We start from the raw sequence: 13,717 nt of genomic DNA, 5'->3' as shown, positions 1-13,717 counted from the left end.
TCACATAAAATGTATAATGATCGAGAAGCAGATTAGGGAATGAATCCCACTCACTTCCATCCCATTATGTAATGTTTGAGAAACAGATTAGGGAATGAATTCCACTTATTTCTCTCCCATTAATTAATGTTTGAGAAACAGATTAGGGAATGAATCCCACTCATTTCTCTCCCATTAAGTAGTGACCGAGAAACAGATTAGGGAATGAATCCCACTCGTTTCTATGCCACTAAGCGATTGAGAAACAGATTAGGGAATGAATCCCACTCATTTCTCTATCACTTTCTTAATGTGATTCGCATCTTCCTTTATTAAGTGTTTTAAAGAGTTGAAAAAGAAAAAGAATGCAATAGGGAACTAGATCTAACATTCTAATCTATGTTATTCTAATCTATAAATGGCCCTAAGGTTGAGGGTAACTATCCTATCTCAATTCCTCTTAACAAAGGAGGAAGAGTCTAAGGGAACATGGCAAGCAATAGTAAGGAATAAGCAACATCAAAGCAAGGAATGAGAGGCTAAGCATGGACACGAGAGAAAGAAGCCCCAAGTCAGTAGCAAAACAAGGGATTGAATGTCCCAAATCAAATACAAAAGCATCACGGTGTCATACAAAAATATCCACAAGAAGTTACCAAAGTATCGCATGCATCGTTACTTACCAATTAGTGGACAAACATCAATTAATCAAAACAAAAACAAGTGAACACATGAGCTAGGCTTGAAGTCAGTAGCAAACTCATTCATTTAGTTCTAATATCCTATGTTAATCTATATTAGTCAATTAGCATGAAGCAATACAAAACTCTAACCAAAACTAGACAACGTTAGGTTAATACTAGCTAAACGGTTTCCAATCGTGAATGAGGTTAGGAACATGTAATCAAATGGCACAAGTCAGTAGCAAATAGCCTCTACTAGATGCCTAAACAATCACAAAATCATGCCAAGGGGTTTCACACAAAATTACGGGTCATTTGTACAAGTTACGGTGCGATCGTCAATCAAATGGCACAAGTCAGTAGCAAATAGCCTCTACTAGATGCCTAAACAATCACAAAATCATGCCAAGGGCTTTCACACAAAATTACGGGTCATTTGTACAAGTTACGGTGCGATCGTCAATCAAAAACAAGTTATTTACATGTGATAAAGGAAAATCAAGTAAAATAGGAAAACATGATCTAAAATTTTCAATTCCAGGTTTTAGGACCTCTAGACATCCCTAATTATATGTACAAAAAGGAACCAACATTATTTCATGAATGCATTTCAATTTGAGAGCACAAACGTCACAAACATCTATTAAAAACGCATGTTAATCGAGTCAAACAACACTAACCAAATACCAATCAAAACAAAGAATTAGGAATTCATTTTTTATACACATTATCATGGATTAGTCTACTGAAACTATACAAAAAACGGTGGTTAAATTCTGATCCTAAGGTGTTAAACGAAATTACTTTGCAAAACCTAGCCAAAACATGAAGGAGGATGAACATATATGAAGAAAAGATTTATTAAAAATAGCGAAGCAAATTCTAAAAATCTACAAAAAATACCAAAAATATATACACACATATATCTATCTAAAACCTATTTTTATTCATTTTTTATTTCATGGAAAAATGATTTATGAAGTAAAAGTTTAGAGAAAAACAATTTCTAAAAATTTACAAAATCTGCCTAAGTCTGAGGGTGTGTTAGTAAAGAGACTTGAACTAAAATCACGTTGAAGGCGCGCGTGGGCCTATTTGCCAGGGGTGCAAAAATTAACGGCACTAAGGCCCAATCAATCAGAAGCGTGTATGTTAGTCATAAAGGGGGTCAGTCCAGAAAAAGTCATGGAGGCCCAGGATTGTGAGGCCCAACGCTATCACTCAAGCTCTTCCATTTCTTTGTTTTTATTATTCCATTATTCAGCAGCATGTGATTTATTTCTTTTAACATATGAAACGTAGCATGGTAAGTATCAATTGGTCAAGGTTTCAATTAAGTGACTAAAGACAAAATCCACACATCAGCCAATCAGGACTTCACACGTCATTAACTAATCTACAATATAAGAAAGTTGAATGTGCTGGAAAGTACCAATTTGCCCTTCTGCTTTGCTGCTCCTCCACGTGGCCACCTTCTTTGATCTGCATTCTTCCTCCTCTCCTCACATGCTTTCCCAACCACCTTTGTTGCTTCTATTTTTCTCATTTTTTCTTTCTTGCACTACTGACAGACCAATAACCTATTGGAAGCTATTTTCTTTATTGGAAAACTGAATTCACTGTTTACTTTACTTAACATGTCTTATCACCGCGGCTTACTCTTTTCCATCTCTTTTCTATCTGACTCTGTCATTTCTCAATATCTTCTTCTTCCATTTTCCTCCCTCTCTCCCTCCTCATTTCTCTCTGCTATCTTCATCTTACACCTACCTCCCTCCTGTTGCCGTGTTTTCTCCTTTTTTTACGATGGCTCGACCGATGGAGAAAGTGGTGGACATCAACGACACGAAAGAACTTTGGAAGGTGGCGGTGAGAGTTGTCCACAAATGGAAGGTTGTATCCAACAACAAGGAGCATTGTGAAATGATCTTTCAAGACAAAGAGGTAACTGAACATTTTTGTTGAGTCTTTTAGGTTTGTCTTTTGTTGTGTTGCTGTTCTTATGGTTTGAGGGAAGTGTTGATGATTTTTCCTTTAACCCACGTTCCGTTCCTTACTGTAAACCTAATATGTTTTTTTATGTTCTTAAAAAATGTTGTTTGATGTCTGATCTTTTTGGGCTTTGAACAATATCTTTCTAATGGGGGCTCCTTTTGTTTGTACCTATCATTTAAACTCGCATGATCCTGCTTCTGCTTTTGCCTTGGTTTTCAAATGCATCACTGTTTTTGATGCATGTGTTTAAGATGTTTTGGTTCTTTCGTAGTTGGTGTTTAAGATGTTTTGTGTCTTCTGTATTTGCCAGGGTTCTGATATTCACGTAGTTGTTCCAACGACGTGCATGGCCGCTTACAATGACAAGTTTGAAGTGGACCACACATACACTGTATCTAACTTTGCAGTGCAGCCAAATAACTTGGTTTTTAAACCAAGCACCCACAAGTTCTTGGTGAAGTTCACTGGAGGAACTTCTGTGAATGATGTCGACAAACACGACATACCCCCCATACAACGCACCTTCACCAGTTTCCCTGATATTATGACCGGCAACTTTAAAAAGGACATGTTGATCGGTAAGTCTACTCCCATTGTTGTTTATAATTTCCCTTTTATGATGTTGTTCATTGTCTTTTGATTACTGTTTTCATTGTCTCCTTAGATGTTATCGGCGTTGTTGATGCTATTGGATATCAACAAACCGGGAGTGGTGGAAAAAAACTGCAAGTGAATTTCGTACTGAGGGATGCAGCGTGCGTATAAACCACTTTTTCCTGCTTTTTTGACATTTCTAATTTACGCTTTCTAACCATATATGTTGTCATTTTTCCAGCAACAACACAATGAACTGCACCCTTTGGGAGGACTATGCCAAGCAGTTTTTCAAGTTTAGCGAGGAAAATGCTTCGACATCTGGACCAACTGTGGTTTTGCTTCTCTATGCAAAAGTTAAAGAACAGGGTATAATGTATTGCTGTTTATTTTTTATCAACAACCTTTTGCCACACTGTTAACACACATCGTTTTGTATGTAGGCCAATACCCCCTATCGGTTACCAATACATTCCATGTTACCAAACTCCTGATCAATCCTGATTTGTGTTCAGTTAAAGAATTCCTAAATAGGTAACTTCCATGTCGGTCATGGTGTCCCATAACATTATTTGTCAAGTTTTTTTACTTATGTTAGCTGTTGGTGAACATGCAGTTTCTCAAAAGAATCATTGCGTACCGTTTCAAGCCAGCTCAGCTCGCATTCTCAGCAATACTCCCGCAGCTCGGGTTCTGATAACGTTAGACAGAGTGACACTCAAAAGTTGCTTAGTAAGGCTGTTGCTCTGCCATTGAGTCGGATTAAACAACTGCGCGAGGTTTGCTTACTGATTGTGATATGTTGTAACTTTAAGCGGGAAGACAAACCATGTGATTTTTATTGATCCATGTTTGCGTTTTGGTGCAGGACACTTTCTGTGCTACGGTTGCAAAGACACGAAAACTTATCGCTTCTTCCTATGGATGGTACTACCGGTGTTGCCATGCATGCACGAAATCGGCTCGCGGTGATAAACCTCTGTACGAATGTGATAATCGCCATTTGACTGAAACAGAAATCTATAAGTATGAATGTTTTCATATGCTTTTTATTTGAACGATACAAACAGTTGCTGATTTTATGGTTTTTTACCATGTATTTCTTATCCAACCACAGGTATAAGATGGAAGTTGAAGGGGTCCACCTTGAAACGTCTTGCAAGCTTATTTTTTGGGACAGAGAATGCACTCAGATCTTAGGTGTCTCTGCTGCCCAAATGCGGGACACAATGATACAGGTTGTTCATGTTAGACATTACAAGGTTTCTTCATCTTTCCGACTATGTTGCTGTATTCTCCTTAACAAAAACGTTTTCTTCAAGCAGGCTGGTATCACAGATCCTTTGGATTTTCCCCTCAAGCTTGATGCCATGACGGGCTTGGATCTGGCTTTACGGGTTAGATGGCAGCCCAGTTGGGACAGCTGCTCTGTTATTATGTTTGTAGCTGACAAGCCGTTTGTTAAACAATTCGGTGAGCAATGGCAGCCTACACAGGTAACACTTGATCATAACTTTAACTTCTGTTGTTTTTACATACTCCTCCTGTAATACTTATTGAATTTTTCTCTATTAGGCCAACCACACCAGTTCTGAACCCTCTACGACAAAGCTTCCACCTCAGGTCAACGGATGACCACAGATATTGTGCTTCACTACCGATTTAATGAGTTACTGTATTATTGTTTTAAATGATTATGATAAGAGCATGTTTGTTAATGTTTTGCAGATAAAAGAGAGCATCGATGAAGCTAACACTGCTGCTGCCGATGATTGTGACATTCTTACGGTATGAGATATCTAACACGCAATTCATGAATTCATAAGATTCGCAAAATATTTGCATAGTTTTTTATTGTTTCTTTGTTTTGAGTGATTGCAGGATTTAGAAATAACATCCAAGCATAACCCCGATCCGCAAACACCCACTGCAAAAAGGCAAAACCATGATGGCTCAAGCGAATCGACGACCGTGTGCGATGGGGAACTTTCATCGACAAAACTTAAAAAGATCATTAAGTTGGAGAAGAACAAATAGTTGAAGAGCAATGTTTCGAAAAAGTCTTTTTGTATTGGCATGTACTATTTAATATGTATTGGCATGTACTATTTAATATGTTTTGAACAAATATGTTTTGTATTGTCCGCTATTTGCGAGACCTACTTGGATAGGATTATGCACTTATGTTTTGATCTAAGTTTAATATATATATTAATTTCTATGTATGTTAAGCTCACACAATATGTCAGTTGAATTTTTGGAATTTTATTACATATATATATATTTCAGTTTCGTGCAATATTACTATTGCTTAGGCCATTTACCCTCTATATTGTAGATTATGGTAAAAAGAAGTCAATGAAAGTCTAAAATGGTGTATGAAGATGAGCTTCCAAAAATATTGTTTTAAATATATGAGTTATTATATTTGACTTCAACATGTTTTTTCCTATAAAAATTTGAGAATCAATTTAAATTAGACTGTTGTATGAATATCTCTCTCACACCACCTCAACTCACCCTCCAAATAGAGCTTTTTCCTGAAACCTGTGCAACAACCAAACCATTTTTTTCTAAAATCTGTCTAACAACTAAACCTTTTTATCTCACTTTAAACCTTTTTAGATTACTGTTTTCCCAATTTCCAGTTTTCTTTGTGAAGTACCGAATTGTAAATAATTTATAATGTGCCAGCCCAGCATCACGTGCAAAACTTTGTGTCAGCAAACTTTTTCTTCAAACCTTCCTTTTGTAGTACTGTGAGTAGCCTCCATTGTTTCAGCTGTCCAATCATCTGTGCTTTCACTTTTTCCATCACTCTACATGCCATATATGATCCCATTGGATGGACAGCCACATATAGGCATTATAATAATATTACTTTCAAACCAACAAGGAGAAGTTCAAATCTGCTTACCCATTGTGCGGGAAAACGAAAAAATTCAAATTACCCTCTCTTTTTTGTTGGTAATTCATTTGCATCAAAATGCAGTGTCATGTAGGATAGTGCAGCATGGTGTCATAGTAAATACAGTTTAGAATTACAAACTCATTCTACACTAAACTCTGTTTGAAATACAAAACTGACAAACGTATTGATCAACCCATGGACCAACAAACTACTTCAAATCCACTTGCGAAGGCTGCTATTGCCAGACGTCTGAGAAGATTTATTTTGGCTCAGCGGAGAGCCTCACGTCGTCATAATCTCCCGCGTACACCTTCTGCCATGCAAAATCCAAATACATCCTCCATCCAACACGAATCCTATCCTACACATGGTAGTTGTTCCATGGGTGGAAACCTCCGATCAAATGGAACACCTATTTCTACTCATTGTCAATCCTTGCAGTATTCCACTGCTCATGCAATGGCTAGGAAGAGGAGGAGGATCATATTGTCTAACAGGAGGAATGGCCTACATCACCCAAACAAAGAAAATATTCTGTTGTTCGGAAAGGATGATCCTTCCACCACTGTGACACCAAATTCATGTAATCCACGGCCTCTACCCAAAAACCGATCTACACTGACTAACACAGCCCCTTCCAATAGGCATCTACAAGGTGGAGCACCCCTAAAAAGGGCCAGGCTTAATCTTCATGCTACCACTAATCTACTTGCAGACTTTAACGAAGCAGTTCTTCAAGATCGTAACACTGACGTGCCATCTATGTCTAATGCACGTGTAAACGATGTTACACAAAATGCTAACACTGCAACTCATGCAACAGATGAGGCAAACTCTAGCTCCGAAGATGATAACAACTTGGGTGAAAATTCGGATGATGATTACGATGGAGTCGATAATGAACAGTGCGTGGATGCCCATCTGGAACGTATGCTTACTTTCTAAACGTTTTAATCCATTATAAATGTTGTATATTAGTTTGTAATCTACATTTACCAATCAATGCAGAATACTCTGACATAGGAGATCGAGTCTGGGAATGTCAGTTTTGTCATTCCTCTATGTGGTATCAGGAGCGGAAGGAAAAATCACGACATACAACTGTTCCTAAATTCCCAAAGTGTTGTAGGAGCGGAAAAGTTGTACTACCGTTACTAACAAATCCCCCGCCCCTGCTGCAACACCTTCTACATAGCGGTACCAGTTCAGAGAGCAAAAACTACCAAAGCAACCTACGTATTTACAACGCCATGTTTTCCTTCACGTCTCCGGGAATGAAATTCGACAAAACCGTTGCTGATGGGAGAGGGCCGCCTACATTGCGCCTGCATGGTCAAACATGTCACCGAATAGGGACGTTGATACCGGAAAATGGTCAGACACCTCAGTATGCTCAGCTTTATATTTTTGACACTGACAATGAAATAGATAACAGGATCAAGTGTTTCAGGTAATTGTACTCATTCAACAGTTAATATATTACCATAGTAATTCTTATGCAAACTCAATGCTAACGTCTTCGAAATAATTTACAGTGACAGTGATGTGGTGAATAGGGATGTTGTTGGTAAGTTGAAGGATATGTTGGACGACTGCAATCCACATGCAAAGGTATTTCGAATGGCGAGGGATCTTTTGAGGGGCAACCCTTACTTAGACTTAAAGATACGATTAATCAGTGATCGTCCCCAGGATGGCCGTGTCTACAACACACCAACGACATCAGAAGTTGCTGCTCTTATTGTTGGAGATATTGATCCTGATACAACGCGAGACATCATCATCCACGCCCGCAATGGCCATTTGCAACAAATTACCGAATTTCATCCTGCTTACTTAGCATACCAATACCCTCTCATCTTTGTTTATGGAGAGGATGGATACAGGAAAAATATACTACACAACTATGAACATGAGCATGAGGTTACGAGGAAAAATCGTCAATCAATCATGGATTGGCTAGCTTTCCGGCTACAGGATCGCCACGTCGAGGCAAAAACATTACTTCATTCACGACGACTTTTTCAACAGTTTTTAGTGGATGGGTTTGCAATGATGGAGTCTGAGCGTCTCAATTGGTTAAGGACCAACCAATCCAAGTTACGAGTTGGAAAGTATAACAACTTGAATGATCGATGCAACGGAGCTGAGGCAAATACGGCACCAAAGCGAGGAAAACGAGTTGTTCTGCCATCTACATTTGTTGGGAGCAAGCGTTACATGGATCAACTCTATTTCGATGGTATGGCCATTTCAAGTAAGTTAGGCTTCCCTGATTTGTTTGTGACGTTTACTTGCAATCCTGCTTGGCCGGAAATACAACGTGCCCTTTCCGGAACCAACTTAAAGCCACATGATAGACCTGACCTTATTACTAAAGTGTTCAAAATAAAATTTGATGAACTAATGGATGATATAACAAAGCGCCACGTTCTCGGGAAGGTTATTGCATGTAAATTTTCTTTCTTTTCTGAATACTGTTAATGTGAAAATGCAGCATCTTACTTTATAACAGTGTATTTTGTTTAACATGTGTTATTGTCTTACAGTCATGTACACTATTGAATTTCAAAAAAGGGGATTGCCACATGCTCACATATTAGTCTTTTTGCACAATCAGAACAAATACCCAACACCAACTGACATTGATAAAATTATCTGTGCTGAGATACCGGACCCCGTGTTGGAACCAACTTTGTACAAACTGGTGTCGGCCCACATGATGCACGGCCCGTGTGGTCCATCCCGTATGACATCACAGTGTATGAAAAATCTAAAATGCACTAAATTCTTTCCCAAGAAGTTCCAAGAAGACACAGTTGTTGATGCAGATGGCTATCCCCTCTATAGAAGACGTTCTAATTCTCATGTCATTCAAAAAAACGGCGTCTCTTTGGACAACCGACATGTTGTACCTTACAACGTAAGATTCCTTTTGAAATACCATGCACATATTAACATGGAGTGGTGCAACCAAAGTACATCCATCAAATATCTATTCAAATATATCCATAAGGGTTTCGATAGAATCACAGCAACAATAACAACAAACTCAGGCTCTGTTGCCGACAAAGAACCAATTGATGAGATCAAACAATATCTGGATTGTAGGTATGTCTCCCCGTGTGAGGCATGTTGGAGGATCTACTCTTACAAAATCCATGGAAGGAGGCCAGCGGTGGAACGAATGTATTATCATTTAGTAGGTGAAAAAGCGGTTTACTACCACGATCACGCAAGAATGGAGGATATACTGGAAAAGGCAAGCGTCACAGAGTCAATGTTCACGGCTTGGTTGGTTGCTAACAGCAAGTACGAAGAAGCGCGGGAGCTCACATATGGCCAATTTGTCTCTAAATTTGTCTATGAGAAAAAAAGCAGAACTTGGAAACCGCGTAAAAAGGGCTTCAGCATTGGTCGTTTGATATGGGTACCCCCGACAACTGGAGAGTTATTCTACCTACGGCTTATGTTGACTGTGGTTAAGGGACCTTCTACTTATGAAGACATTCGCAAAGTTGGCGACATACAATATGATACTTTTAGGGACGCATGCTTTGCAATGGGATTCCTTGAAGATGACCGAGAATACATAGGGGCGATAAGGGAAGCAAGTGAATGGGGTTCGGGTCATTTTCTCTGCAAGCTTTTCGTGGTGATGCTTTTGTCCGGAGCTGTTAATAGGCCTGGTCATGTTTGGAATGAAACATGGACACTGTTGGCTGATGGTCTGCTTCATGAACAAAGGCAGATAGTAAACAATGCAGGTTGTGGCCATGTTTGTAACAGTAATATAAATTTGTGTTCTATTTAGTGACCATCTCATATTCTCCACTATTTGTGTGTTTGTGAATGAACATGTGATAACGAATTCGGATAAATGATTGATTTGACCAATTTAATGTTATCGTGTTTTCTTTTTATACCCGCATCCGGGACAGATTTGGTGCTGACTGAAGAACAGTTGATGAATTTGACATTAACTCAGATTGAAAAGCTGCTGCAAGCAAATCGAAGAACACTCCACGACTTTAAACCAATTCCATATCCTGACGGTTACGTTCTACAGCAGTTAGGGAACAGACTAATATACGATGAACGAAGTTATGACGTGTCTGCAATGCGAACCGAATTCAACAACCTTTCGAGTGCTCTAACAGGTTTGTGGTTTTCAAAAGAAAGTTTACTTGCCTACTATGTTATTCAGTTCTCATTGTGATATGTGGCTAACTGTTTCGTAGATGAGCAAGCTAAAATATTTGAAAAAATAATGACCGCTGTCCACGCTCAAAAGGGTGGTGTGTTCTTTCTACATGGTTACAGTGGAACTGGCAAAACATACATGTGGAGAACTCTTGCAAGTGCATTGAGGTCCAAACATGATATATGTTTAACTGTTGCGACGAGTGGAATAGCGTCTCTATTATTGCCTGGTGGTAGAACTGCACATTCGAAATTCAAGATACCTGTCCCAACAATGGATAACTCTGCCTGCAAAATCGAGTACGATGATGAGGTTGCAGAACTTCTAAGACAGACTAAGCTTATTATATGGGACGAAGCTCCCATGGCACACAAGCATGCTTTTGAAGCACTGGATCGAACTTTGAAGGATGTGATGCGCACTTACGGTAATTCAAAGGAAATATTTGGTGGAAAGGTGGTCGTATTCGGTGGTGATTTTAGACAGATTTTGCCCGTTGTTCCTAGGGGAAGTCGTTCTGATATTGTACACTCTGCGATAAATGCTTCTTACATATGGTGGTCGGTTGAAGTTTTGACTTTGACACAGAACATGCGACTACAATCTGGCCCAAATGAACATGAAAAGAAAGAGATAGCTGACTTCTCAAATTGGTTGTTGCAGATTGGTGAAGGAAAAATTTCTGAGCCAAATGATGGATTTGCCGACATTGAACTGCCACATGAACTTTTGATAAACAGATTACACCGATCCAATCGTAGCCATCGTCAACAGTACTTACCCTGATTTCATACAGAATTACCAATCTAATGTCTACCTCAAAAGTCGGGCGATACTTGCTTCCACATTAGAAGTTGTCGATCAAATCAATCGTCACGTGCTTGATTTAATGCCAGGTTTCACTTAAATCCCAAACCTTCCAAATCCATGTTTATATAATTACACTCACTGTTAATCACATTTATTGTATATAGGTGACATCAAGGAATACTACAGCTCAAACACTGTCGACAGGTCGGAAATTCATGACACCAATGTAGTCGATATCCTCACACCAGAGTTTCTCAGTTCACTAACTACTTCGGGTTTGCCTAACCACCACATTAGCCTGAAGGTGGGAACGCCTGTTATGCTTATGCGTAACATAGATCAGTCGGAGGGTCTGTGTAACGGAACAAGGGTAATGGTAACTAAGATGGCCAACCATGTCATAGAGGCAAAAATCATGGCTGGAAAGAATTGTGGTAATTTGGTTTACATCCCAAGAATGGACATGTCTCCCTCACAGTCTCCTTGGCCCTTCAAACTTAAACGGCGTCAGTTTCCAATAGTTGTTTCGTATGCAATGACGATCAATAAATCGCAGGGACAATCACTGGATACGGTCGGACTTTATTTGCCAAGGGACGTATTCACTCATGGACAAATCTACGTGGCACTGTCAAGGGTCACAACTAAGCAAGGAATCAAAATATTAATATATGATCAAAACGACCAGTCTAAGTCAACCACTACAAACGTCGTGTATAAAGAGGTTTTCAATAACATATAGATGGTTCTTAACTAAGGTATATGCTTTCATCACATCAACTCTGATGCCATCGTTCTGCTTATGCAAACATGATTTCCTGTCTGTTGATTACTTAAAGGTTCACGTGCAGGCTTTGAACTCTGCAGAGAAGGCCCATGTAAACATCCAACCTGCCTAATGCTCCTCGCGACAGTTGACACTGCATTGATTTTGGTTTCTGTATTCTAATATGCCTAGAGTTCATTTTCTATACCATTGGGAAACAAATATCTTCAGTTCTAACAGTTCTGTGTGCAATACCTTCTTGGTTTACATTATCGCTTAATGTAGTAAACTATGCAACAACCATTTTAACTAAACATATTTATATAAAACCTCTTGACATAACCTAACCATTGGAACTTCGAAAACGAAGGTTTTTGGTTTACTTTCTTAAACTTGTGGCAGTGAATACACATAACATATTTTGGCAACAGAAGTAACGTCTAACCTAAATCGAATTCGGTCTCCAACTTTAAAGTTGTTTGACTTGCAGAAGTCGTCCCATCCATATCCTAACTTGGTGCGTCGGGGGTCTGCAAGATTTAATGGAGACATGGTCTTAGTCTTTCCATTGTCACCGCACAGCAAAAGAATGCCATATCCATAGTCCCCGAGAAACGATGCGAAATCCTCATGTATTTTCTACAAAAAAAGTAAATGTTAATTTTTTCGTAACATGTTACAGATGCACAAATTTGAACTACTTGGAGAATGATCACTCAACTAAATTAGCACGGTCTACACTGGATGGAAAGACATCCATATCAAAAAACCAAATGTCCCGATTAAACAGGCATCTACTATGAAAACGTGGTAAATCTTCATTTGTGACCGCCTCCTTGAATGATAAAATACCAAAATTATTGTTGCCATAATATCCAATTCTCACTACCACATCAGAAGGTAGGTTGTAATACGATTCCATGCAGGGCCATCCGCTAATAATGAGTGGATGATTCTCTCTTTGGTTATATATTATGTCATGGTGTACACCTTGGTTGTTCATCACTGTCCAACACTTGGAGAGCTCATCTTTGTGATTTTCAACAAAGGATGGTTGGATCTCTGGATAGGGCTGAAATCATGAACGGTGATTATTTATTGAAGCTGACTGGAATTATGTAAGCCATGACAAACTATAAATACCATGAACACAATACAAATTTAATAAATTAACCTGGTATGAAATCTTTGCTATATCGAAAATAGCTACCAGCTCAGAGTGACGGAGATCACCACAAAGCTCCATTTCAATGAGGAAGTTGCTGGGTGCAAATTGATTTCTTACTGGAGGTACGATGCAAATGAAACTTATGAAAATATATGCTTGCAATATGGGACTTCAGTATTGTGTTCTACTTATGGACCAGCATACGGTGACCATCACATGCTGGATTAAACTTTATGTCAATTCTTATCCAAAGATTCACTCAACTTTTTATTTTGTCATTTTCTATGCAATGGAATATATTCCTCACATGTGTACAGCATTTTCCCAACCACTTGCATTGTTTCTGGCGCCACCCATGTGAGAAATGAAAAGAATACATTCTTTGATGTGTACATAACCTTCTTAGGTGTGACATGGTATTATTTAATATTGTTTCTTTATTTTTATGAGAAGGATACGACAAAGACACATATCATTGCCACTTTTATTATTTGAGGTACATTCGTATGGGATCCTTATGCATATATATGTTAAAACCATATTTTCTATTATACACTTCATTTGTTAATATATACATATAGCGTGATAAAAGCATGTTATGTCGCAA

The 13,717-nt window shown here is 38.7% G+C and overlaps 2 protein-coding genes across 2 annotated transcripts; both read left to right on the top strand.

Moving 5' to 3' along the window:
* Window positions 1-2,468: 2,468 nt before the first annotated feature.
* On the top strand, window positions 2,469-5,288 carry LOC131624214 (uncharacterized). The gene is made up of 11 exons (XM_058895175.1): window positions 2,469-2,606; window positions 2,968-3,235; window positions 3,322-3,382; window positions 3,493-3,627; window positions 3,868-4,030; window positions 4,120-4,277; window positions 4,369-4,489; window positions 4,577-4,747; window positions 4,827-4,874; window positions 4,980-5,039; window positions 5,133-5,288. Exons 1-11 carry the CDS (start codon window positions 2,469-2,471, stop codon window positions 5,286-5,288), a joined length of 1,479 nt encoding a protein of 492 aa, XP_058751158.1.
* A 2,124-nt stretch (window positions 5,289-7,412) lies between these two features.
* Window positions 7,413-11,918, top strand: LOC131624213 (uncharacterized). The gene is made up of 6 exons (XM_058895174.1): window positions 7,413-7,612; window positions 7,698-8,614; window positions 8,712-9,950; window positions 10,104-10,322; window positions 10,404-11,123; window positions 11,341-11,918. The coding sequence occupies exons 1-6, from the start codon at window positions 7,413-7,415 to the stop codon at window positions 11,916-11,918; spliced, it is 3,873 nt and encodes a 1,290-aa protein (XP_058751157.1).
* The last annotated feature ends 1,799 nt before the right edge of the window (window positions 11,919-13,717 follow it).

Source organism: Vicia villosa, unplaced genomic scaffold (assembly GCF_029867415.1).
Source record: "Vicia villosa cultivar HV-30 ecotype Madison, WI unplaced genomic scaffold, Vvil1.0 ctg.000108F_1_1, whole genome shotgun sequence".
Lineage (NCBI taxonomy): Eukaryota > Viridiplantae > Streptophyta > Magnoliopsida > Fabales > Fabaceae > Vicia > Vicia villosa.
Note: the sequence above shows the minus strand (reverse complement) of the source record. Positions and strands in the feature narration are given on the sequence as shown.

Excerpts from the sequence above, each read along its gene's own strand:
- LOC131624213 (XM_058895174.1), top strand. The coding sequence starts at position 7,413 with ATGTTTTCCTTCACGTCTCCGGGAATGAAATTCGACAAAACCGTTGCT. Across the intron at positions 7,613-7,697 it reads AACAGGATCAAGTGTTTCAG|TGACAGTGATGTGGTGAATA; the intron begins GTAATTGTACTC and ends AATAATTTACAG. Across the intron at positions 11,124-11,340 it reads CAGATTACACCGATCCAATC|GTGACATCAAGGAATACTAC; the intron begins GTAGCCATCGTC and ends TATTGTATATAG.
- LOC131624214 (XM_058895175.1), top strand. The coding sequence starts at position 2,469 with ATGGCTCGACCGATGGAGAAAGTGGTGGACATCAACGACACGAAAGAA. Across the intron at positions 4,490-4,576 it reads TGCGGGACACAATGATACAG|GCTGGTATCACAGATCCTTT; the intron begins GTTGTTCATGTT and ends TTCTTCAAGCAG. Across the intron at positions 4,875-4,979 it reads CGACAAAGCTTCCACCTCAG|ATAAAAGAGAGCATCGATGA; the intron begins GTCAACGGATGA and ends AATGTTTTGCAG.